Here is a 27,360-nt window from a genome sequence, read left to right as displayed (position 1 = left end):
AAGCCTGATGAGCTAAATCCTGGAAGTCCCACTCCTTCACTGTACCACTCACTCACCTGGGCCACTCTCTTGCTGGCCACTCCATGTCCCTCCCCTCCTATTTATTGCCCTACAAACCAATTACCCAATTAATTAGTTAATTAACCTGCCCCCCCCCCCCCCACCTGGTAAGTGCTCTTAGTAAACACCTCTTCTTACCTTCTGGCCTCTTCTTTCTCTTCCACCTTCTCCTGACTGTTTGACCAGGCCCCAGTAAGTGCCCTTTTATATGCCTTACCTTCCTGACAGCCTCTCCTCCTCACTCCTCTAACAGTTGCCTCTGACTCCTTTTTTCCCCTCCCGATTTAATCAACAGGCCTCACCTGCTCTCTACTCAGCCCTGGATACTTGGACACAATAATAAGTACATCAGGCTGCTTTTCATCAATTACTGCTCAGCTTTCAACACCATCATACCCTCAGCACTGGTCAACAAGCTTCAAAACTTGGGCATCTGTACCTCCCTCTAACACTGGATCATTGGCTTCCTCAATGTGGATCGGTAACAACATCACCTCACTGACAACAGAGGCACACCTCAAGGATACGAACTTAACCCACTACACTACTCTCTCTACACCCATGACGGTGAGGCTCAGCACAAATCAAATGCCATCTATAATTTTGCTGATGATACCATGGTTGTCAGCAAAATCACAGATGGCGATTGGGAAGCATAAAGGAGTGAGTGGTGTCACAACAACATCTTTGCCAGAACTAAATAAATGATTGTGGACTTCAGGAAGGAGAAATCAAGAGTCCTCATCAAGGGGGTCAGCAGTGAAGAGTGAAATTCCTGGATGCCAGCATCTCTGAAGATCTAACCCAGGGCCACCATGTTGATACAATCTTGAAGAAGGCATGCCAGTGGCTATATTTCATTAGGAGTTTGAGGATATTTGGCACGTTACCAAATTTCTACAGGTGGAGAGCATTGTGACTTGTTGCATCATTGCCTGGTATGGAGGTGCCAACAACAAATTTTGTGATACATGTTGATGACAATAAACCTGATTCTGAGCTCTGGAGATGAGCTGGCGAAACCATCAATTACTTGGGTAAATAATTTCAAAAATATGTTTTAAGGAAATGTTATCACTATTAACATGGAAGATTTAGATACTGACCATAGGAATATGGTTCATTCTCTTGGAAATCAGACAGAGCGAAATAAAATCTAGTGTCAGAGATAAGTTACTTCACAGTCTGGCTAAGGGGCTGCTACCATTTCAACAAAATTATTATCATGTCTTATTATATACATTCTAAAGAGATTAAGAAATAGGAGCATCAGACTTGTTGAGCCTGGTTTGCTATTCAATAAAATCATGACTGATCCCGCTGTTAACTCAGCTCCATTTACCTTCCAGTTTCCCATAACCATCAATTCCTGTATTCCTCAAAAACCTGTGACTTTTTAAAAGATTTTGATAAGATAGCATCCTCTGTCTCTTACACAAGAAACACATAATTATTGGCATTTTGTCATCTGAAATATGACCAGATATCTGGAAATATTTTCCAACAAAATTATTCCAATAAATAACACCATTATTTGTGGCAGCGTGGTTTGCAATGCTATTATTGCCCCAGTGCCCCAGGTTCAAATCCGGCACTGTGAGTAAAGAGTTTGAACATTCTCCATGTCTGCATGGGTTTCCTCTGGATACTTCAGTTTCCTCCCACCTTTCAAAATGTAAGGGGGTTGTAGGTTAATTGGGGTATTTGGACAGCAAGGGCTCATGGCCCAGAAGGGCCTGTTACCCTGCTGTATGTCTAAATTTAATTTAAATAACATTGAAGACTTTAGCTATGTTCAGAACTTATTCAAGGACTACCAGTTCTAAACTTCCAATTACCCACCAGGCAAAGAACTTGGAATTTTCAAATTTATTTAACCAATAATAAAACAAATTATAACTCATTGAGAATGCAACTACATCCTATTTTATTCCCAGATTTAAATACATGATTGCTTGAAGATGCCATTGCATAGATAGATTGCCTTCGTATTTTGTAGTATGCCATTCCAGTAGGGAAGTATACACAACTTTTTAAACACCTACATTGTATTTATTGTCTGAAAAAAAAGTTTTCTTCTGTTCAAAATAAAGAATTAAATAGCTAAAATAAATGAGCATATATTACACAGAGGTACAACTAAAAGTTGGCAGAGTAAAGCATTAATTCTTAAATTACATTCTTCAAGACAGCAGTTTATAATTTATCAATGTATTTGCTGGTTATTCAGGTCTAATTATTCTGATGATCTGGTAAAAATGATCATTAATACATGCATAACATTAAAATTTCAATCAAGAAAACATTTGTCAACCACAAACTCAAAAGCAACTCAAAACCCCTGCTATCTGGAATTCAAGCAAGTGGCAGCCTCAAGCCACCTGCAAAAAAAATAGCAGAAAATAAATAGGTAAAAGTCTAGTTTTAAACTTGGCACTCATCGCTATTAGTTTACCAATCCATGCATCAGGCAACCAGAAAATTCACTTATCTACCACCATGGGTGGTAGATACCAGGGGTTTTACTGTATCTGGATGTTGTTATGCAAGGAACATAATTCCTTTGAAAATGGTCAACTAATCAGGTAAATAAACATTTCGCAGAAATTTTGGATTATATAAATATCTGGAAGATTAGTCTTCAGTTTGGTGTAATACATGGTTACCATGGATCAGTTACCCATTGTCTTTTCCTTCTGAGATTGATGAAATCGTATGAGATGAGTAATTCAGCACCTAGCTTCGATTTATCCCTGGTAACCATGATGGCTCCATTATGTTTTTCTGATGTTTAATGTCTCTTGTGAACTTACCTTGTTTTTCTGACCATGTTTTTTGTCACTATCTTGTTTTTCTAGCATAAGTGAACCAGTAACTTTGTCAGATTCATTAATTTGCTTCAGCATTTTTTCCAAATCCTGTAATAAATCTTCTGCCTGCAAAATATCTGAAGAAATATTTTTGATTTAATCTCTCAAACAAAGATAGCATATTTAAGTGGTTGTAAATGTTGAACCAAAATTTTTACAAATAATTCTAAATAATTTCATTTGATTAAGATACATACATGGAAATGATGCAAGAGTACTAATAAATTTGTGAATACTCAACAATGTGAACACCATTACATTTTAAAATATTTACTTCCCTTGAATAATTGTATTTTTATGTAAAACATAATAATAAATTTTGAAGGCTGACTGTCTCCATGCCAGGAGCAGAGCAGAGAATGAGTATTTTCAGATAAATATTAAGCTCATAGATGGGATTTCCTGCCGTTGAATTTAATAAACAATGTAAAGAAAGCTCTTGCTCAAATTTGGCACAATCCTGGTAATTCACCACAGACAGAACCATTCACGTGCCTCAGAGACCCTTAAAGTTAAGTTGCAATACATCTTATTAAGTATGTTTTATCCTTACAAAAATTAAACTTTGAAGTTTATTATCATCTGACTGTATACAACCTGACGATACAGTATTTCTCCGGACCATGGTGCATACACAAACACACATGATACACAGTACAAAATAATCACAAATATACATAAAAATAATTTAAAATAAAAGTATAGAATACATAAATAATACATATTTTGGGTTGATTTACTCAGTTACAGGTCATTGTTCAACAATCTCACAATCTATGAGAAGAAGCCATTTCCCAGCCTGGCAGTCCTGATTTTGATGCTCTTGTACCTCCTTCTTGATGGTAGTGGGTCAAAAATACAATGTGGTGGATGGAAGGGATCCTCAATAATTCTTTGAGCTCGATTTAAGCAATGCTCCCAGTAAATGTCATCAATAGAGGAAAGGGAGACCCCAGTGATCTTCTCAGCTGTTTTAACGATCCTCTATATTGACCTAGCCTGATGTTTTGTAGCTACCATGCCATGCAAAGATGCAGCCAGACAGGACACTCTCAATTATGCTCCTGTAGAAGATGATCAAGATGAGGTATGGTAGCACTGCCCTCCTCAAACACTGCTGCACCTTCCTGAATAATGAGGAAATGATGCGAGTCCTGGATAGCTCATCCTTTATAAGCACACTAATGAATTTTGTGCTTCCAGCATCGGAACCATTGATGTGTTATGGAGAATGGTCGACCTCAATCCTCCTGAAGTCCACAATCATCTCCTTTGTCTTTTTCACACAAAAACTTAGAATGCATTTCTCATGTTTTTTTCTAAAAATGGACAAAGTTCCAACTAAAAGAAAGTAAGCTAAGATAATGGCAGGATACAAAGCCTTTATAAGCACCTCTGTAACCTGGTTTATCATGTCAAATCAAATTAAGGCTGCATAAGCATTGTATGGAGAGTTGCCTGAGTTGATAAAGCACATCACCAGTATGCCTAGTGGTCTCACACTCAAGTAATCATATATTAATTCATTCAGGTGCCTTGCTGTTCGGTGTGGGTGATCATGTCTCTCAATCCATCACCACCCCTGACCCTCTGAATTGTAATTGTACCACCCCTGTTCTCCTTCGGTGAAGGCTCCATCTTTGAGCTAAGACAGTAGTTGATGTTGAGTTCAAGATTATACAAGGGAAAAATACTGCAGTGGTTTCCTGTTGCCTTCTTCAGTTGTAGTGTCCACACTGAATGGGTAACCGTTGCCACTAATCAGCAGATTCATCTCCCCAGCATTTTTAGTTTTACAACCATAAATTCCAATTTGTAAAATCTGCATGTAAAAAACCACCCACAATCTGCAACCATGGCTTCATGTGGCCCTGATTGGGAGGATGAACAGGTACTACATCTTCCCCAAGGGTGACCTGAAGACTATTAGATGGAAGGAGTGCCTAAAACTCCTTTTGCCGAGAAATTGCGCAGCACTGACACAGATAATCAGCCCGACATCCCCAGTCAATTTGGCTCCAAAAAAAATTTGGATTAATGAGGATTTCTGATTTGTTTTGGATATCCTCACTTAACTGAAATTTTTTTTAAAGTTTCAGATAACTGAGGATGTCGGAGAGTCCAATTTCAGATAATCGGAGTTGAACAGTATACTATATTGTGATATGATTGTGGTTGCAAACCAACATTTCTTTTCATAATAGTAGCCTGGGAGAATAAACAGAGTGGGCCAAAATAAATTATCACAGTACACCATCCTTTTATGTAAAAATAAAGTTTGAAAGCACTTCAGGAGACAAACATAATTTCATAGTGCATAATCATGTAGATTATTGGCAAAAGAATAGCACTAAACTTCTCTTTCTCTGATCATCCAATTGCCATCACTAACCCTTCCAACTTTAAGCATGCATCAGTGTGATTACTTTATGAAAGTGCATGTTACTGCCTTTATTATTCAGTGGAAAAGGACATAAAAAATCTTTATGTGTGTGTGAACTGCATGTTGGTTGATGTATAAGCTGATCTCTATGCTGATCCAGAAGGAGATAGAAATAGAAAGATTAAAGAAACCAGTCAACCTGACTTCAAGCAGTTGTGGTCCTATCCATATTTACCCAATGAGCCAAAATGAACTTGCAATAGATTTTGTAGATTCTGAAGCTAGATCTGTTCTGATATGGAACCTTCAGTGCTAGTTTTCCTTAATCATGTCAATATGTGAAAGTTTTGAAGGACAGTATATTGATGGGATGGAGAATCTGCCTTTGGTGCAAGAAGTTATAATCTTTCATTTTCAGATATCACACCAGATGATCATACTTCAATTTATAGAACATAGAACAGTATGACAGAGGAACCGACCTTGCAGGCCATCCTGCCTGTGCTACCATGATACTGAGTGTAAACTAATCTCATATACCTGTTCATATCCTCTAGTTCCTGTCTGTTCATGTGTCTGTTAAGCAATGCCATCATATCCTTTGCAGTTGGAATCAGGGGAATATATAATGGGGAATAAGGAAATGGCAGAGCAATTAAATTCTTACTTTAGTTCTGTTTTTACAACAGAGGATACAAATAACCTCCCAAGGATGTTGGGAAACATAGAGACTAATGCAAGGGAGGAACTGAAAGAAATCAGTATCTCTAAGGACATGGTCTTGGGGAAATTGATGGGATTGAAGGCAGATAAATCCCAAGAGCCTGATAATCTATATCCTAGGATACTTAAGGAAGTGGCCATTCAGATAGCAGATGCTTTAAGAATTATTTTCCAGAACTCGATAGACTCAGGATCAGTACCCATGGATTGGAGGGTAGCTAATGTTACCCCACTATTTAAAAAAGGGGGGTAGAAAAAAAGCGGGGAATTATAGGCCGGTGAGCCTTACATCAGTAGTGGGCAAAATGATGGAATCCATTATTAAGGATGTAATAGCGGAGCATATGACTAGCAGAGAAGGGATCGGACAGAGTCAACATGGATTTACAAAAGGTAAATCGTGCTTGACACATCTATTGGAATTCTTTGAGATGGTGACAGGTAAAATAGATGGGGGAGAGCCAGTGAATGTGGTGTACCTGGACATCCAAAAGGCCTTCGATAAGGTCCCGCATAAACGACTGGCTTCCAAAATCAAGGCTCATGGGATTGGGGGCAAAGTATTGATGTGGATTGAGAACTGGCTGGCAGGTAGAAGACAAAGAGTTGGGATAAATGGTTCGTTTTCTGAGTGGCAGGCGGTGACCAGTGGGGTGCCACAGGAATCTGTACTGGGACCCCAGCTGTTCACAATTTACATTAATGATCTGGATGAGGGGATTGGATGTAATATCTCCAAATTTGCAGATGACACTAAGCTAGGAGGGGTTGTGTGCACAGAAGAGGAGGTCAGGAAGCTCCAGTGTGATTTGGATAAATTGAGGGACTGGGCAGATACATGGCAAATGCACTACAATGTGGATAAATGTGAGGTTATCCACTTTGGTAATACAAACCGGAGGGCAGATTACTATTTGAATGGCAATAGATTAAGAGATAGGGAAGTGCAGAGACCTAGTACACCAGTCTCTGAAGGCAAGCATGCAGGTACAGCAGGCGGTAAAAAAGGCAAATGGTATGTTGGCCTTCATATCAAGAGGGTTTGAGTATAGGAATAAGAATACCTTACTGCAGCTGTACAGGGCCTTGGTGAGACCACACCTGGAGTATTGTGTGCAGTTTTGCTCACCTTATCTAAGGAAGGATGTTCTTGCAATGGAGGGAGTGCAGAGGCGATTCACCAGGCTGATACCTGGAATGGCAGGAATGACTTATGAGGAAAGATTGCACAAATTGGGATTGTACTCATTGGAGTTTAGAAGATTGAGAGGGGATCTCATAGAGACCTATAAAATTCTGGCAGGACTGGACAGAATGGATGCAGATGGGATGTTTCCAATGATGGGAAAATCCAGAACCCGGGGCCATGGTTTGAGGATAATAGGCAAACCATTTAGGACCGAGATGAGAAGGAATTTCTTGACCCAGAGGGTGGTGAATCTGTGGAATTCAATGCCACAGAGGGCAGTAGAGGCAGGTTCATTAAATCTATTTAAGAGGGAATTAGATCTATTTCTTCAGTATAAGGGTATTAAAGGTAACGGAGAGAAGGCGGGGACGGGGTACTGAACTTTAAGATCAGCCATGATCTCGTTGAATGGCGGAGCAGGCTCGAAGGGTCAAATGACCTACTCCTGCTCCTATCTTCTATGTTTCTATCTGTTTCATTTACCTTCCTCAGTGGCATGTACCCAACAAGTTCCACTTTTTGTGCAAAAGTATTTGTCTTGATTTGAAAACTCTGCCTTTTTGTACTTCTTGGGTGTGATTCTTGCTAGCCAACCCACATTTTTAGAATATGATCCATCAAATTTTGAGGGATTTATCTGATCTTCTGAATCATCTTGAAAAATATTTAGTAAGTCATGAACTTGTCTCTCAGAGAAACTGGCAGGTAAAAACCTTGTGTTGGCCAAAGACCTAAAAATGAACCAATGGTAAATTTCATTTACTTTTTCTTTATTTTGCTAATACCCAAAAATAATACATACCCCTTGTATCATTTGCCAGCATACCATTTCGATCAATTATTGGTGGAGATTTTTGAAGTTTCCTAAACATACAAATAACACATCCATGAAATGTATAATTTGAATGGCATAAATTAGAAATGTAAGATTTGATATTAAAAACAGCTGTCAAAATAATCTGAAGAATTTATCTTTTCATAGACAACAAGTTTCTTCTGAAAGAGTTTTAAAGTCAACAATCCATTTCCATCAATAATAGGGACACTGGATTTGTATAGAATATCTGTATCTGTGCATTTTAAATTGACATCTTGTAACATTTTGGGTCAGTGATGGCATGTTAAATTCTATGTTACCTAATCTAGGCAACCTCTTCAGTAAACTACAGATGTAAGATATTAAAACACATAAACATAAGAAACAATTATTATTAATTTAATAGTGGATAATCTTTTACCTCAGCGGCACTTTGCCACACTAACCCCATATCCCTTGATTTCCTTAATATCCAAACATTCCATCAATGTCTGGCTTGACATAATCAGTATGGGACAGAACATTCCAAATATTAATTGAAGGAGTTTCTAATCTGAATCTTGAGCAACCAATCCCAATGTTCAAACTGTATTCTCGACACCAGCCAGGGAAAATACCATCTGTGCAACTTCCTTCCCATGCTGATAATTTTATTTATTTTTAATTTTAGTTTAAATTTAGAGATACACCTCGGTAAAAGGCTATTCTGGTTCACAAGCCTGGTTAAAGAATTGAGGAGTATTCATCAATTACACCTTTCATTGCATCAATATGCAGAAAGATTTTGATGGAGATGTGTACATGTTCTTTGGCAACTGTCACAATACTTTCATTGTTCGATGACCTTGAACTCTTAGTACTTTAAAATAGAACCATTGGGCAGCTCCTCAATTACAAGGTACACAGAAAACAAAACTGATGGTTGCCAAGAACAAACCAACAAGTGAATCCAGGAGAAATTCCACGAATACCGAATGACAACCAGATGTGTAACGGAGCAAACATTTGGTATGTTGGGGGATATCACATTATGCTGTAGGATCAACACATCAGGTCCTGGCTCCCTTGGTAAATTAGTTAAAAAGTGTTAATTAAGTAATGTTTTAAATGAATTAATATCTTTAAAATATTTTTAAGTACTTCTACTTTACATTAAAAATGCCACTGAAAAAAGATTACCTACAGCTGTGTCTGGAGCCCAACAATGGAGAGATGGCGTCAGAGAGGAATCCGGAATTGAACCGCACATGCATGAAAAGTCACACATGCATGGTATGGGAAAACTCAAGATATATCTGGGAGTAGGGCAGCAAAGTATTGAGAAGTCGGGAACCTCTACCTCAGCACCTGGAGATGAAGAGTCAGGCTCCAGAGGAGGATCGGTGGCTGAAGATGAAGAAGAACAACAATAACAACAGGACGAGGAGGTAATTGAAGAAACTAAAAATATTTCACAGCTTAAAGTAGAATAACCACATTTATAATGTACCAGTTTAAAGTAATGAAAGGATTTAAGGTATTGAAGGCTGAAAAGAAAGAAATGAAGGCACAAATAAAAGAAGAAATAAAATGATAGATGTGAATAAAATGAAGAAGAGGTTGGAGAAAAAGGATGAGAAAATTTCAAGAATACAGGATGATATGCAACGTATTGAAGACGGAGTATCAACTGTGGAAAATACAACTAGTTTGATTACAGTGAATCAAAAGCTTTTAGAGAAAGTTGATGTACTTGAGAATTTCAGAAGGAATAATATTAAATTAGTAGGCCTTCCGGTTGGAAAAGAAGGTCCTGATGTAATTTGTTTTTTTTTTTCAAAATTGGATTCCTGAAGTTTTGGGAGAGCAAATTTTTGAAAATCCAATTGAAATTGAAAGAAATTGAAATAGGGCTCTGAGACCAAAGTATCTTCCAAATCAAAGACCCCATTTTATATTAATTAAATTTCTGCATCGTCAAAATAGAGAGAAGGTTCCTGATCTGAATGAAGCGAATGAAATAATTTAATCCAGTTAATAATGTTCTTTTTGATAAAGGTTATACATTTATTCTTCGCTTCCCTGCGACTTTGAAGATTTTTGTGCCTGGAGACCAAAATAAATTATTTTCTAACTTTGCTCAAGCAGAAGAATTTGCTTGGAGACTCCCTAAAGTGCAGCTCCAAGAAGATGGGACTGTATCTTTGATGGGATGAATTATGTATTTCTTTTTTCCCTACTTCATTATTATTGGAAAAGGGGAAGTTTGTAAGCTAGAAGAAATAATAAGAATTATTTTTTCTCTTCTCTCTTGCTTTTTGATTTCCAGGAAGTAATTTTAACTGTGGGTAATTAGTTAATTACACTTTATGTTTTAAATGTACCAAGGGAGTTGGGAAAAGTGGGGAGTTGTGGGATTATGTGTGTTATGTGGGTGGTGGGGGGTAATTTTGTGTATTTAAACAACACTTATTGGGAGGGTTTTCTTTTATATCAATATAGTTATAAATATTGGGAGTATATATTCAATTTTTATTTGTAATTTTCCTTCTATTTGAGTTGCTGGAGATGTGTACTGGCACATGAAATATTACTGGAATTAGACTTGCAGCCACCTTGGCAATTAAAGGTGGAATAGACCTCGAGAATAATCAATGCAATCAAAAAGGACACTAATGTAGTCACTTATAAGCCTTAAGAAATAAATAAATGATTTAAACATTTTTATTTAAAATTATATAGTTTGAAATCTTTATAAGATGAAAATAAAATAGATAGTTATTTATCTCAGATAATGCTGCCTAGACTAAGTTTGGAAGAGCAGACTGAACTGAATATTCCTTTTATAGAGGTAGAAATGAGGGAAGCCGTGGGTTCATGACAGAGTAATAAATCTCTGGGAGAAGATGGATTTCTGCCTGAATTTTATAAAGAATTTAAAGATTCATTAATTCCTATATTTATGCAGGTATTAGATCAGGATTTAGAAACCCATGCTCTCCCAGAATCATTTTCAATAGCAATAACAATAATTACAGTGATTCCTAAAAAGGATAGAGATCCTTTAAAACCTTCATCTTATAGACCTATTTCATTATTACATGTGGATTATTAAATTGTTGCAAACATTTTGGAAAATAGATTGACTAAATTGTTGCTTAAATTAATTAATTATGGATCAACAGGTTTTGAAAAAAAGAAATAGTTGTCAGAATATGTAGCTAGATTACATAGTATAATTCATTTAGCGCAAAAAAAAGCTGATTGAGTGTTGCAGTGGCTTTAGATGCAGAAAAAGTGTTTGATAGATTGGAATGGGATTTTTTGTTTAACGTATGGGAACAAATTTATATTTGGATCAAACTTTGTAAAATGAATTAGGGCACTCTATAATAATCCTAAACCTAAAGTGGTGACTAACAGACAAATATCTGCACTGTTTCAATTAGCTAGATCTCCAGATTTGTTTATTTTCGCTATAGAACATCTTGCTCAAGCAATTCGGAGAGATTCAGAAATTAAGGGATTTAGAGTAGGTCAAGAAGAACATAAAATTAGTTGATTTGGAGACTAATATAATATACTTGACTGAGCTTGAGACATCTTTATGGAAATTATACATTAAATTGGAAGTATATGGGAAAATTTCAGGTTATAAAATATATTGGGATAAAAGTGAAATTATGCCATTAACGGAAGGTGATTATATTCAATGTCAAAGGGATACTCAGTTTAAATGGTCAAAAGAGGGTATTAAATATTTAGGTATTCATACAGATAATTTGAAAATCTATGTAAATTTAATTATTTTTATGACTTAAGATGTAGAAAGATATTTTTAATTGATTAATTTACCTATAATTTTGGTGGTAAGAGTTAACTGTATTAAGATTAATATAATCCCAGAATACAATATCTTTTCCTAACATTACCTATTTTAATACCTCAAAATTATATTCGATAATTGAATACATATGTAAAGAAATTCCTCTGGAAAGGTAAAATATCCAGTTTCTATAGAGAAGTTAATGGAAATATGAATTGGGAGGCCTACAGCTTCCTAATTAAAAAAATTATTATCAAGGGGCACAAATAAGATTTCTTGCTTCTTTTTTGAGAAAGAGAAAAATCAGCATGGGTTGGGTTAAAATAGAATTGAATAAAATAGGAGAGAGAAAATCACAAGAATTTATATATAAGGGGAAATTGAAATTAATGGTTGGTGATAAAGATAAAACAATATTGAAACATTTGATTAATATGTGCAATAAATTATGAAATTGGTGTAAGAGGATGTATATCGCCTAAAATGTCTTTGATTCAAAATCCTCATATCTTTTTCAAAGGACAATCAATTTTTTGGATATTTGGTCTCATAAGGGGATTATAAATGTTCAAGATTGTTATGAAAGGGGTCAATTAATGTAATTTGAGCAATTGAGAAATAAATATGTTGTAACTCACAACACTTTTTTTTGTTATTTTCAACTAAGAGTATATTTGAGGGATAAGTTAGGACCAACCATGTTGTTGCCTCGTTGTACAGAAGTAGAACTCCTTATTAAAAGAGGAATTGTTAAAAAGTTTACTTCTATGATATACTCTTTATTACAAGTAGGAACTTTTAAATGAGTTCATAAGTCTAGACAGAGGTGGGAAATAGATCAGAATATTGTAATGGATTTGTGTTAAACTTTAATTTAATGTTAAAGTATATTTCTCATATAAATGTCTTAGTAAAGTAAATTATAGTTAAAATATTGTATCTGTATTCTTAGTATTTAGGTGTGTATTTACAGGGTCTCACACAGGTCACAGCACATTTATAGAGAACCATTGTTTTCAGAGAAGAGAGTTCATTCTCGGAGTTGACGTATCTGGGGAGGATAGAGCTAATGGATTTGAAGTGGGTCTTGATTACTCATTAAAAACTGCTAAGGAACCATCTGTTTTTAAACTAAACCACAAGGCCTCTTGACCATAAGAAATGAAATAGAGCCATTTGAGTGATATACTTAAGCCTTTGGAACAGAAATAAGGTAATTTTTCGGAGTTGTGTCATCTACAGAGCAGAAGTATGAAGATCACATGGTTTACAAAAAACTGAGGATGGCAACTGTTTAAAACCCCTCTGTCACCTGATTTGGAGAACTATAATTATCGAATACAGACATTTTTAATCAGTTCAGTTTGGAGTTTACTCAAGTCAAAATGCTGTGACACGCAGGGGTTGAAACCTTGTGAAAGACAGGGTTGAGTTACAGTAACCAGAATTTGTGCAGTTGTGTGTGTTACTCCTTGGGAAAGAAGAACACAGAATCAGTGGCTTTTGAAATAAGGAAGACCATTTTGCTGTCTCTTTGGAAAAGAGGACAGATTTCTACTGGGTCTATTTTTATGGCAACTTTATTTAATACTTGTCTGGTTTGTAACATCATTGTGAAAGAAGATAACCAGATTTGTTTAACCCTTTTCTGGGTTTATGAATTAATCATGGAAGAAAATAGCCACATTTGCCGCCTCTTTGAGAGGAGGGCAGATTCTTTGTGTGGAAAGCAGAAATGTGAGTCAAGAGGCCTGAAGATATGATGTTTAAAAGTGCTTTATAATTATTTCTGAACTGAGAATTTAAGATCTTCAAGCAAGACTAAAATAATGTTGAACGTTTAAAGATTGACATTTCAGAGTTGGAGTTTAATTTACATTTACATTTGTGCATAGTGGGGTTAAGTTTAGAGATAAGTAAGAAATGTTACTTTATTAATAGTTTAGTTTAAAAAAAACTATTATTTTGAATTTACCATTGTCTGGTGAATTTTCCAATGTTTTTCCTGTGTTAGTGCCAACAAAGTCCCTTTAGTCGCAAAAATAATTGCAAGAGTTGTTAGTTCATAACAATTGCAATTGATGAGCAAATATTGGCAGATTTATGTAGGGATTGTATGACTAATGCTATTAATGTAAGCAAATAGTAATAGTATAGTGAGTTATACACAACGTGACACAGAGGATACCATATTTGACAGCATACAAGACCTTTGAGCATATAAGACACCCCCATCATTTTAGCAGAGAATATTAGGAAGGTAAAACATGGACAAAACATGCTACTAGGACAATGGTAAAAATCATTTTAATAATAATACTGCTGTAATTAATAAGAGAACCCCTTTATAAGAGAACAAGCGACATGTAACTATCATAAACAAAAACAGAATAAAATGTTTGGGAAACATTAGTGTTCACAAAAAATTTAATCATCTTCAATGCCTCAACATTCATCAACATCATCACTATCAAAGCCCAAAGACTCATCATCACTACTGCCGGTGTCAATGTCTTCAAATCATACATCGTCTTCGTTCCATCAAGGGAATTAGTAATTCCACACTTCTTAAAATAATTCCAGCTCTTACATTTTCCCACAACGTCTTCACTCATTCACACACCTGTGTAATGATGGGACGTTTCGCTCTTACTGCTCATTTTAGTTCTCCCATCCATTTGTTCCTGTGTTCCCTCATGCTATTTTTAAATGACTTGTTTATACACACATCTAAAGGCTGCAAATGGCTCATCAGATCTCCAGGAATGACAGCTATCTGAGTTTTCAGTTCTCCCACCTTTTTTAACTGCTTCAGTTCTGTGTTCCCTGAACTGATCCCAGACCAGAAGTGCAGGTTTTTTTAAAGTCCACCAGGACACCTTCACCATATTTTCTGTAACCATAAATTGATTCCAGCTTCATCCATCCAGCCTTTTGGATGAACATGTAACAAACATTCCACATGGTATTTTTTTCTTATGGGCAAGTTTTTCTTTTAATTATTTAAAATAGTGGCAGTTTTGTGCCATCAGCATAACAGGCCGAAACCACTATAGAGTAGTTGTTTTTTTGAGTCTTTTAGTTCCTTTAACACTCAGTTTTGTTGGATAGAACATTGAATGTTACTGGAACATTATCCATGTCCCCTATTTGGCTCAGTTTAAAACAAATTATTTTTCATGCATTTATGACAAATTTATGAAATTCTTATATTTTGTCTTCATAATCAAGTTTTTTAACTCCCCTTCAAATTGGGGTGGACAAAAAATTGGGGTGGACATTTACCCTTTCTAGCAGTCTGTAGCTGTTTTTCTTGCTTTCTTCATGCACATATCATTTTTGCTGCAGGCAGTCTTCCAAAGAATTTAGTTGCCACTCTATTACCAAGCTCCTTAGCATATGTTACGATTTAGTTTGTATGAAATAGTGTAGCTTGAGTGCTTTCCTCCTGTTGCCATCTTGCGGATAAAAGCTTCCACTATATTTGTATTTCAGATCGCAACACAAGATGGTGGCACCAAAATGTCACCTTTGCATATAAGACCAGTGGGGCATTTTTGGAGTGATTTTTTATGAAAAAGGGGGGTTTTATATGCCATCACATATGGTACTATTGGTCTTGGGCCCCTGTAAGGAGCAAGAGATATACCACAGGACTTCTTCAAATGTATCAGAGGAGAAAGCACACCAACAAATCTTGCTAAACGTCATTAATTGGTGATAACACAAACACCACCTCCTCTGTTTTTTTCCTGATGCCGGTGTCTGGTCAGCACAATGGAGAGTATAGCCCTTGGGCTGTAGTGCCATGTCTTGAATGTTTGCACTTAGCCATATTTCTGTAAGGCTCATCACACATTACCTGATGTCTCTCTGATGTTGAAGAACTCAAATTTGTTCTCCAAGGATTATACACTGGCCAAGAGGATGTTAGGCAGTGGAATCCTCATGGCCCAGCATCTCAGCTTAACCTGTCATGCACACCCCCCACCCAGCATCCATGTGGTCAGGTCTTCTTTACGTGGCCTGTGGGTCCACTGCTGGTAGTTCCCAGTGTGTTTAAATAGTCCTTGCGATGTCCCTTTGAATCTCCCACAACGTCTTAAGTGTACTGATGCTGTATGCTATTCTCGTGAAGTTTAAATGGCCTGATCACTGGCTGTTTAAAACTCCAGTAGTGTTGAACTGGACTCAGCACTGGCTGTTTAACGATCCCACGGTCTGACGGAGACTGCCCATTCTTCCAATTCTAAGGTCTTCCAGCGATCTTAGGACATCCTTATTAACGAGTAAGTTTGATTTTATGGTTCTGGTTTTATGATTCAGTTTGTCATTGAAGAGTCTGAAGGTGAAGGGGTAGCAGCTGTTCCTGAACCTGATGGTAAAAGTCATGTGGCACTTCTTTCTTGATGACAGCAGCGAGAAAAAAGCGTGTGCTTGGTGGTGTGGATCCTTGATGATTGCTGCTGCTCTCCGATGGCAGCGTTCCTTGTAGATATTCTCAATAATGGAGAGGGTTTTGCCTGTGATGTCATGCACTGTGTCCACTTCCTTTTGAAGGGCTTTATGCTCAGGGGTATTGGTGTCCCCATTCCAGACCACAATGCAGCTGGTCAGCACACTTTTCACCACATCTCTGTAGAAAATTGTACTGTTTGATATAAGCTTGCTCCATTATAAACGCTGATATGAATGTTTACCTGATTATGAAATAAATCTTTTCTGGCATTTGTCTTTTTTAAAAATGGACTTGCTGACATTCAACTGACATATTAGTTCAGGGTTCTCCCCAATTAGAAAGAGAAGGTGCAATCATGACGTCCACTCCAATTTCAATGCACATTGAAAGTATTACACTTGATGGGCTTTAAACTTTTCTGCCCTACAAAGCAAGGAGAAAATGGGTTGGGTTTCTTGAAACTACTCTTGGCATATGTATTGGAAGTATTTGCTTTCCAAGGAACTTCCCTTTTACATGTAAGCGAAGATGGATGAGAAGCAGACTTCTGCTTTTCCTGTGTATCCCTACTACTACTCTATCAGCAGTATTCAATAGAATGCCTTTGTGAGGACCTGACAATTAAAGAAAACAAATGAACAGGTCAGAGCACAATATGCTATGAAAGAACAAACATTACTCCTGTGGGGGAAAAAAAATCATGGAGTTACTCAAATAGTATATGTGAAATTGCAGTATTCATTCAGGTGCCTGTCTACATTTTATCATACCTTTATGAAGGTTTAGTGCTATCAATTAGACCTGACAGACCAGAAGTTAAGATTAACAGGCTTTAATCGCTATAAACTTGTAATTTCCAAATCCTCCAAATCTACCACTGAGCCTTAATACTGAGGGTTGTGAAATTAGCAAAGATTTAAGAAGAAGTTTGAAAGTAAGACTTTCACCTAAGTTTGGCAAACTTAAAAGTAGGGTACCTTTTTATTGTGATAGCAGTGAAGGAGAGATTTCCAGAAGTGATAATAATAATGAGCTTATAGATTATAGAAGCTGCCACGGATCTCTTCCGAGTGGGACTAAGAGGCCATGGAGACTCTGCAACTCTTTGGTCTCACTGCGAGGGAGTAACACTGCAGGGTAGATGAAGTTCTCTATCGAACAGGCAGCCCCGTCTTGTGCCCATTTACCTCTATGTCCATCATCAACCTGGCAAGCTGATGAGGGCGAGACCGAAGCCAGAGTAGTGTCACTGTCTGACCCACTGTACTGGCTCATGGTCTAGTAAGATGGTGTCCTCCAGGATGACGGCCTCCATGGTGCCCACATGGTAATGTGGTTCGTCGGAAGTGACATCATCCAAGATGGCAGTGGCCCATTGGAAGTGGCGTTGTCCAAGATGGCAGTGGACCCTACTGCCCACACGTGGCACTGCTCGGATTAGGTTGCTTAGATTTGCATACCTTCACACAGTGTGCTTTCTTCCTGTAGCTGGAACAGACCACGTCTTTTGCCAGGCAGCGCTTCCTGGGGTGCTTCTGGTGGCCGTAGAAGTATCACTTTGGGTACTCACTGCTGGCGGCAGTGGCAGTCAGGTCAGGGCATGGGGCAGCCTGCGATCGGGCGTCCCATGATGGTGGTGAATGTGTTCTGCACGTTATCAGATGAAAAAGAGACCACATTGTGGAGAGCTATTTCCAGGGTTTTATTTAGCCAGTTCGATGGCTTTTTGCAGTTTCAATTTACGCTGTTCTAGCAATTACTGGCGAAAGTATTCCGATCTGATGTCTGCGGCACAGACAACTTGGATCAGCTCCTCTACTGATACAGCTTTGCAGCCACTGGCCCGTCTGAAGACTCGCAGGACCTCGATTGACTCCCGGGTTCCTGCTTATGCATGGCTCGGACGTGCCTGCCATAGACTTCATTCACCTGGGCAGGTACTGGCATTTCAGAATGTCCATTGCTTTGGTGGATGTCTTGCAGTCTCTGACCATTGGGTAAACGCGGTGCAGTAAGTGAAGCTTATCTGTGTCAGATTGTACGATCTCGGTGGAGGCCTGCAGAAGCTTGTTAAAGCATCGTAGGCAGACTTCAAATTTGTCGGATGCTTCTGGTGACCGCAGGTCAATCTCCATCCTCTCTGGTCTCAGCAACTTGTCCATTCCAAAAAAATTATAGTAATAAAATTGATGCGCTATCAATAACTCGAAAGACTAGGTCACCTGACTGATCGGCTTTTATTACCATAAACTGATGGCACAACTCATGTTACTGATCTGAGATCGGAATTTGTTCTGGGGAGTGGTTATGACATTGTCGCCTTTATTAGTGCAATCAAGGGGGAGGAGCCACTGGTACAATCAGCAAGGGGTGGGCCAGCCATACATGTACAAACAGTAATACAGTGGTTCCACCACAAAGTGGAGGAACGGAGACGTAGCGAGTTTATGAAAAGTTGCAGTTGAAGATTTCTAATGTCCCTAATATTGACTGGGACGTCCTTAGTGCCAGAGACTTTGATGGGGCACATATGTTAAGTACATCAAGAATAGTTTCTTGAAGCAATATGTAGGCAGCCCAATTTTGGAGAGGCCTATTCTAGATCTTGTATTTGCAAATGAGTGAGGCCAGGTAATCAGAGTTTCAGTGTGGGAATATTTTAATTTTTTTTTAAATTTAGACATACAGCACTGTAGCAAGTCATTTTGGCCCATGAGTCCGTGCTGCCCAATTTACACCCAATTAATATATTCTCCTTACAGACAGTGTGGGATTCTAACCCGATCCCGAACATTGGTGCTGTAAAGACATTGCACTAACCATTATACCAATCATGCTGCCCTTGGGAACAGTGATTACTTTTTCTTAAGTTTCAAGAAAGTTATGGACAAGGATAGGCTTTGGCCTTGTAGAAAGTGCCAAATTGGGGGAGGGAAACTGTGATATTATCAGAGAGGAACTTAAGAGGTGTAAACTTGTAGCAGTTGTTATCAGGCAAGCCCATAATTGAAAGATGGGTGTTTTTTAAGCATCAACTAATTAGAGTCCAGAACCAGCATGTTCCAGTGAGATATAAGGATAAGGACGGTAAGATAATAGAACCATGGATGACAAAAGAGGATATAAACCATCAAAAAGAAAAAGGAGGTGCATGTAAAGTTCAGGAAGCTACAAACAGACAGGTGCTTGAAGAATATAAAGATTGCAGGAGTGAGCTCAAGTAAGGCATTAGGAAGACCAAAAGAGGCCATGAAATCTCCTTGGTGAGCAGAATTAAAGAAAATTCCAAGGCATTTTACCCTTATATTGAAAACAAAAGATTGTAAGAAGGATAGGACCACTCAAGGACAATGGAAAAAATTATTGCTTGGAGTCAAAAGAAGTGGCTGAGGTACTCAATGAGTACTTTGCATCAGTATTTACAAAAGGGAAGGACATGGGCAGTGATAGGGAACAGGATGTGGAGAACACTCGTGTTGGGCATTTTGAGATCAAGAAAGAGGTGATGTTGGGTACTTAGGGGAACATTAAGGTGAATAAGTCCCTTGGGCTTGATGGGATATATCCACATTTCTTGAAAGAGACAAATGAAAAGATTGCTGGGGCCTTTACAACAATCTTTGCATCCTCTCTGGTGACTGGAGAGCTTTCAGAAGATTGGAGAGTTGCTAATATTGTACCTTTGTTAAACAAGGGAAAATGGACAATACAGGAAATTATAAGCCAGTCAGCTTCACATCAGTGGTAAGGAAATTATTGGAAACTTAGGGGAAGGATTTATGCAATTTGGAAAGTCATGGTCCAATTAGAAATAATCAACATGACTTTGTAAGGGGAAGGTCATGTGTTACTAATTTGATTGAGTTTTTTGAGAAGTGACAAAGATGGATGTTGTTTACCTCGACTTTAGCACGGAGTTTGACAAGGTGGCTCATCCAGATGGGTTAGAGGTGTTGCACTTTGAGAGGACAAATGTAAGGGGAATGTCTAAAGTTCAAGGTATTGATATGCAGAGGGTTCTGGGAGACCAGATCCATAGCTCATTGAAAGCGGCCACACCTGTAGATAGCTTTGTAACGAAGGCATATCCTATGCATAGTTTCATTTGGAGGGGTATTGAATATATAAAATAAGGAATTCATGTTGCAGCTATATAAAATTGTGGATATAGAGATTTTGAGGAAAAGGTACAGAAAGGTTTACCAGGATGGCATCTGGTTTAGAGGATATGAGTTATGGCGATAGATTGGACAAGTTGGTTCATTTTATTTGGGGTGAAGGAGGCTGAGGGAGGTTTGCATCATCATAAGGCATTGATAGGGTGGACAGTAAGAATCTTTTACCTTGGGTAAAAGCAGCACATACTCAAGGTCATGCCTTTAAAGTTGAGGGGGAGAAATTTTAAGGGCAAAGTGCTTGGTAAATATTTTACACAGACAAGTGTAATGGTGGAGGGAGATAGACTAGTACAGGCTAAGTACCCGGTATCCGAAAATCTGAAAATCGAAAAGATGCTTTTTTAGTGCCAACATGATGTCACAAGTTGAAAAATATTCACCACCTGACATGCCCATGTGGGGTTCTGATGCTCTGTTGGCTCTATTTTGATAACAACAGAGCTCTGAAGTACAAAGATATAGTAGAAAATGGCAAAAAGGCCTGCAGATACCTCTATGGATGACAGTGATAAGAAAGAGGAAAAGTAATCTTGGAGAATTTCTAGTGTTGGGTGCTGCATTTATCTCCTTTTGTAAGCAGAGATCAAGGTTTTTTTTGTAAAGTACTAAACATTATTTCATGTGAATTTGCCACTTGTGGCATTATGTCGGCGCTCAAATAGCCTGCCATTGTTTGTTGTTGTTGTTTAAATTTTGACACAGCTTTCTGCTCATGCTCCTGTGCTCCTTAGTTCAATTGTTCCGAAAATAGCAAAAAAAAACCCCAAAAACTGAAAAATGCCTGGATCCAAGTGTTTCAGATACGGGGTACTGTACTGTAATATTTAAGTTAGAGACATATGAACATGTAAGGAATGGAGGATATCTATCAAGTGTGAGCAGTTGTGTTTTAGTTTGATTTGGACATAAGTAGGCCAAAGGGCCTATACCTGCGCTGCATTTTTCTATACTTTATGAGCTCAGTTAAAAAAAAACTGAGATCTAACGTCCTTTATTGTCCTCCCAAATTACTCTTTCCTTGTAAGCAATGACATTGCCAGATGAACATTGTAAACATTTTACCTCCACTTTCTTCAATGAGAATTGCTCTCCCTCTTCCTGCATAGCCCTTGGACTCAGGCCTCATAGAAGAAAAAATGAAGATGCTGATAATTTAACCTGCATCTCTTATAGCTGTTTATCGTATCAAATCTTTCCCTCTGGGTTGCAATCACAGAGAATACTTCCTTTCAGAGAAACTATCTTTGAAAGGCCCAATTATTGTTACTACTGTACCATAGCACAATACCAGTCATGAGTTGTATAAAAAAGGGGTGATGAGTCGGCATACAGGAGGGAGATTGAAAACTTGGCTGAATGGTGCACCAAAAGCAACCTCACAATGTCATCTTAACCAAGGAGTTGATTGTTGACTTCAGGAAGGGAAAACAAGAGGTGTACAATCGAGTAATCATTGAGGTCTCAGAGGTAGAACAAGTGAACTGTAAGTTCTTGAGAGTTACTATCTCAGAGGACACTAATGACATCGTGAAGAAAGCGCATCAAATCCTCTACATCCTCAGCAGTTTGCAGAGATTTCATACAACATCGGAAACACTGGCAAATTTCTACAAATGTGTGGTGGAAAGTGTGCTGCCCAGCTGCATCACGGTCTGGTAGGGGGACACCAATACCCCGAGCTTAGAGACCTGCAAAAGGTAGTGGACACATCATAGACAAACCTCTCCCCACCATCGAGAACATCTACAGGGAACGCTGCCGTCGGCGAGCAGCAGCAATCATTTAGGATCCGCAACACTCAGCACAGAACCTGTTCTTGCTGCCTCCATCAGGAAAGAGGCATAGATCAGAATCAGGATTTGTCATAAGCAAGTCATGAAATTCAGTGTTTTCTGGCAGGATCATAGGGCAAACATTCATATTAGAACCATCTTATGACATGACTATAAAAAATAAAATAAAATAATAATAACTAATAATAGTGCTTGAAAAATAAGGAAGTGCTTTTAGTTCAGGAATCTGATGGCAGCAGGGAAGACGCTGTCCTTGTGCCACTGAGTGCTCATCTTAGGCCCCTGTGCCTTTTTCCCAATGGTAACCAAATGAAGGGGGCATGGCCTGGGTGGAGGGGGTCTTTGAGGATAGAGGCTGCTTTTTTAAGATACCGCCTCATGTCGATGTCCTCGATGGAGTGAAGTCTGCTGCCTGTGTTGTGCAGGCCACGTTAATAACCTTCTGGAGTCTTTTCTTGTCCTGAGAGTTGGCACCTCCATACCAAGCAGTGATGCAACCAGCTGGAATGCTCTCCATGGTTGTTAGGTAAAAACATCATGAGCTGGGAATGTAGAGGGAGTCACCCAGTGCTGGGCCGTAACAAGATGCAGTTGTGACCTTGTACTCTCAAGATAAGAGTAGGGATGACAAATTGATGTGCAGGAGGCTAGCAGAGAGGGACAGCAACAGTTTATTCATTGGACAATGTCATGGTATGATAATTTACTAAGTACGTATCCTAAGGTATATAAAAAAAACACCACTTGCTGATAACGGCAGAATGCGCCTTCTCCAACTAACACTGTTAGTTGCAAGTGTTACAATCCGGCAATAAAGAACAAAGAACCTTGATTTCGACTCAGTCTGGTGTTTGACTCACTCATTCATGAACAAAGCAGACCTAACATGGTACACCTGTAGAGGATTACGAGTGACTTCGGTGACATACCAAATCTCCTCAGACACCCACAAAATATAGCTGCTGTTATGGGGAAAGTATAGGTGCCACAAGACTTGCACCACCAAGTTCAGGAACAGCTGGTACCCCTCCACCATCAAACATCAAACTCCTCAACAACAAATTCGATCAGGGACTCATTTAAAGACTTATTTTTTGCACTTTACTTTTTCTTTATGTATTGCACAATCAGTTTGTTTACATTCCTTTATTTGTTTACATGTGGACTTTGAGTAAATATTTTTGCACTACCAATAGTGGTAATTCTGCCTTGGCCACAGGAAAAATAATCTCAGGGTTGTATGTGATGTTATGTATATAGTCTAACAATAAATCTGAAACCTACTGCCTAATCTCAACCACTTGTCTCCAACATGTACTGGATAATTACATATTAAGCCGCATAAAATTCACCACCTGAGAGGTATTGACTGCACATAGGTACTATGGGGCCCCATTGGTTGAATATGATCCCTGTACACACATGAGCAAGCATGTATGGCATGGTTCCTCCTATTGCTCACCTATTTTGAATGCAAACACATTTCTAACAATAACTCTATTGTATGATCAAAATATAATTTCAGATACTTTGGCTTACGGTTTAGATTTTCCTGACATAGATTTTCTTATCCATCCATTAGACTGATGATATTCTTTCACCTATTTTTTTTCACAATTAAAAAAAACAATTAGCATTTACAATTTTTAGAAAATGTTAACTGAGAAATTCATATTTTTATCTTGATTTTTCTCAGCACCATACAAATGAAAATAGGTTATTTTTGTAGTGTGCAATTGACTTCTCAATTCAATTGTACCGCTGCAGAAGTTTAATCGAGCACCTTTCAGCCATAGGTTGCTGTTGTGCTGCCAACACAATTTCATTATCAGATACACAAAGAAAAATCATGTTGCAGTAGCACTGCTCCTTGAACAGATTCTTATCTGAGCTGGGAATTTGACCCAGGCTTCAAATTAAGATAGATGGTATATTGAGCCCTAATAATATAATCAAATATTGTTTGAAAAACATTACTATGTATTAATTATCCATATAAACCTCAATTCATTGATAGCTCTACTCGAAAACTCATCTTGGCAATGCACTATTAAAATCACTTTCTGATCACTGTGACTTCATTGCAAAAGTTCACAGAAAGCTTGTAGACATGTTGAAAAGATTTGAATAACAACCACCACCCATTTATCAATGCACCCAAAATCTGTCTTTATTTTATTTTCAGTCAATTTAATGTTTTACAAAAGTAAACATGTTGCATTGTAATAATGATCATTTAAACTGTTACTTGTAATGTTTTGACAGATTTTACCAATAAGAAGATCCAAGTAACCTGTAACTCACCATGTTCTCTTTTTCCTCGGCCATTGATTTGTTTTGCATATAATTTCTGTTCTTTCTATTGTATGATTTCTTCAATCCTAGGGGAAAAAGTGCATCAGACAAATGGTTTATACAGTAGAGAAGAGTAAATGCTTGCTGCTCAGTCTGTAATTCATAACTGGATAAAATATGATGATTAGAATCCTCATTACATTTCTGGTCAGTGAGAAGTCATGGATCTTTGCCATGATTTTCCCTGTGGCAAATGACAATAAAATATATTTGTAATTACTGCAAGTGGACTTACCCTTGAAGATGGTCAAGATATTCTGACGTTATCCTTTACCCAGATGAAGAAAATAAGGTTATGGTATGCATGATAACATCTGACATTCAGACTCTTCTTCAACCAGGGAGTGGCAAGCACTTGTCCTACCTTAGTGAATTGGTCACTAACGCTAATCAAGCAATCTGTGCAATGGGGTTAATATGGATGGATGCCCACTGGTCAGCATGAATAACTTATTTCTTTGCTGTATGATTCTATGCTGAAGAATATGTAAGAATGAGCCTTGCACTAATTGTCTGAAAAAAGTTCTCTACTAATCTATCCAGTTTCACAACAATCATGATCCATGTCAAAAATCTAGAAAACATGGATCACTCTCTATCTTGCAACCCACCTCGAAGTGAAAATAGACAAAGATAAAATTCACAATCTCCCCCAGTCAACTGAGGAAATGTGTATTTGAAAACTCAATATCAAGTTTCATGTTAGCACAATAAACTCCAAGTTTAGTCACATGTAGACAATTAAAAGATTCAAACATTTCTTGAAGAATTGAAACATATGGAAATATCTGGCCTAGGATTGCTCATAGGGAAGAAAGAACATCCAGAAGAACACTTAGCAATGTCAGTATCAATGATTGGAACATGTGAAAGTCAAATGTATAGACAGTGGAAGAATGATACAATAACATAAACAACTAATCCACTATCTCATCAAGAGTCATCTCTGGCAGAGACCTCAGATACTGCTTAAGAAGATGAAATAATCAAACCTAGCCTTTCTGTATACTTTGGCAATGTGAACAAGCAACAGTGCCGACCACAAAGCACTAAAGAAGTATAACAAATATAATTTCTGCAAAATTCTCCAAATCCATTGGCAAGACAGATTCATCAATGTTAACATCCTCACCAAAGCCAATCATCAACATCAAGGATTCAATTATGCTCAATCAGCTCCATGAGGCAATCCACATCATCCACATATCTGATTCAGACTCTTGAAGCAAGCTTATTGCAAGCTCTGAGATCGCAATAGATTTTCAGGAGGACATTTTGAGGATATTGTTGAATGTTACATTCTTATTGACATGGAAATCCCAAGCTTCTGACCAAACAAATTGAAGGAGAAGCATCTCAAATCTCTGTTTGACTGGAGAATGTTTAGGCCATGCATAATGCACAACAAAATTGAAAACAGCACCAATATCCAAAAAACTCATCAACCTGCCCATCAAGTGTGATTTTCTGTACTTCAAATCCAACATGGCCAGAACCCAAAGTACTGGAGTGGGAATGAATCAATCATAACCATAGAGAATTGACTCAGAAAAAGGATCATTGAGCCAGAATGTCAGAAATTGACTTATTTTCTGGTTGGAAGGTGAGCAGACCAGAGGTGTGACTTACCAATAGAGTCAGCTTCTGAGCACTTAATTTTTCATTCCTTCATCGCCATGCTGAACCTACAATCAACTGCCTTTGACATCAGCAATCAACCTTCAATCGCAGTGATCCAGCTCTCCTGAGACCTTACAGCACATCTGAGTGGCATAAACCTCTGGCTGAATGAGATCCCGAGTAGGAAAAGATCTCTAGCTCACACTGGGTCTGATAAAAATGCAGTATACTGGAAAACTCAGACAAAGTGTCATTAACTGCAGTTACTCAAATTATTTTCAAGCCACCAACATCCAATAGTTTTTTTTTCATTTATTTATCTGGATCAAGGTTTGAACTTCACAGGCAAGAAAAAAACATATTACACAGCTCTGAATGCCATTAAGAAGATGGTGTTGAGCTGCTTCAGTCATTCCTCCACACTGCCATTGGGTAGCATTTCGGAGCAGTGACATACTTGCAAGTCAAGTCAGTGTGCAATTTGGAGGGGAATCTGCAGTCTTGGTGTTTCCAAGCTCTTGATGTTCATCTTCCTGGTTACAGAGATGGCCAAATTGAGAGATGCTGCTGCAGTCAATATTGCAGAATTTATACATTGCAGCCATTGTGCCCTGATATTGAAGGAAAAGAATGTTTAAAATGATTGATTGTTTACCAATCAAGTGGTCTTCCTTGACATGGATGATAATGAGGCTCCAGAGGATTAAAGCTCAACTCAAACAGGCAACAGTGGAGTACTGAAAATTCTTGAGATTTTTGTAAGTGGCTCTCTACTGTTAAGAAGTGAGTCACTCAGAATAGGATACATTGTCTTTCAAATGAATGTACCAGACTCTATTCCTGAACCAAACTGATGCTTTTATACCTAAACAATGCATTCCCGAGGACCAAATTTACAGTTCTATGATCCCTGCAGCAAAATATTCCTTCAATCCTTATCCAGAAAATTCACAATTCATTATATCAAAATGACAGAATTTTGCAGTCCTATTGACATTTGACTAGAATTTTAATTTCAGTTTCATAAAGTCAATTATTCTCTATTACATATCAATGGTTCTGTTGTGGAGAGAATGGAGAATGCAAAATGTTGTGGTTCTAGCTCCGC

General features: G+C 38.0%; 1 protein-coding gene across 5 annotated transcripts in view; it reads right to left on the bottom strand.

Annotated features, from left to right (window-relative positions):
* LOC138751585 (zinc finger CW-type PWWP domain protein 2-like) overlaps positions 1-27,360 on the bottom strand; it is an 85,320-nt gene that overhangs the window by 14,005 nt on the left and 43,955 nt on the right. For all 5 annotated transcript variants that reach the window (XM_069914043.1, XM_069914042.1, XM_069914041.1 and 2 more), the window contains 4 exons: positions 24,582-24,658; positions 23,817-23,878; positions 8,028-8,089; positions 2,874-3,007 (listed from right to left, as the gene is read on the bottom strand). In XM_069914043.1, the coding sequence (XP_069770144.1) occupies positions 2,874-3,007; positions 8,028-8,089; positions 23,817-23,878; positions 24,582-24,658 (335 nt within the window). The remainder of the gene's footprint in view (positions 1-2,873; positions 3,008-8,027; positions 8,090-23,816; positions 23,879-24,581; positions 24,659-27,360) is intronic.

Source organism: Narcine bancroftii, chromosome 1 (genome assembly GCF_036971445.1).
Source record: "Narcine bancroftii isolate sNarBan1 chromosome 1, sNarBan1.hap1, whole genome shotgun sequence".
Classification (NCBI taxonomy): Eukaryota; Metazoa; Chordata; class Chondrichthyes; order Torpediniformes; family Narcinidae; genus Narcine; species Narcine bancroftii.
The sequence above is the reverse complement of the archived record's forward strand: the minus strand, read 5'-3'. Positions and strand labels throughout refer to the sequence as shown.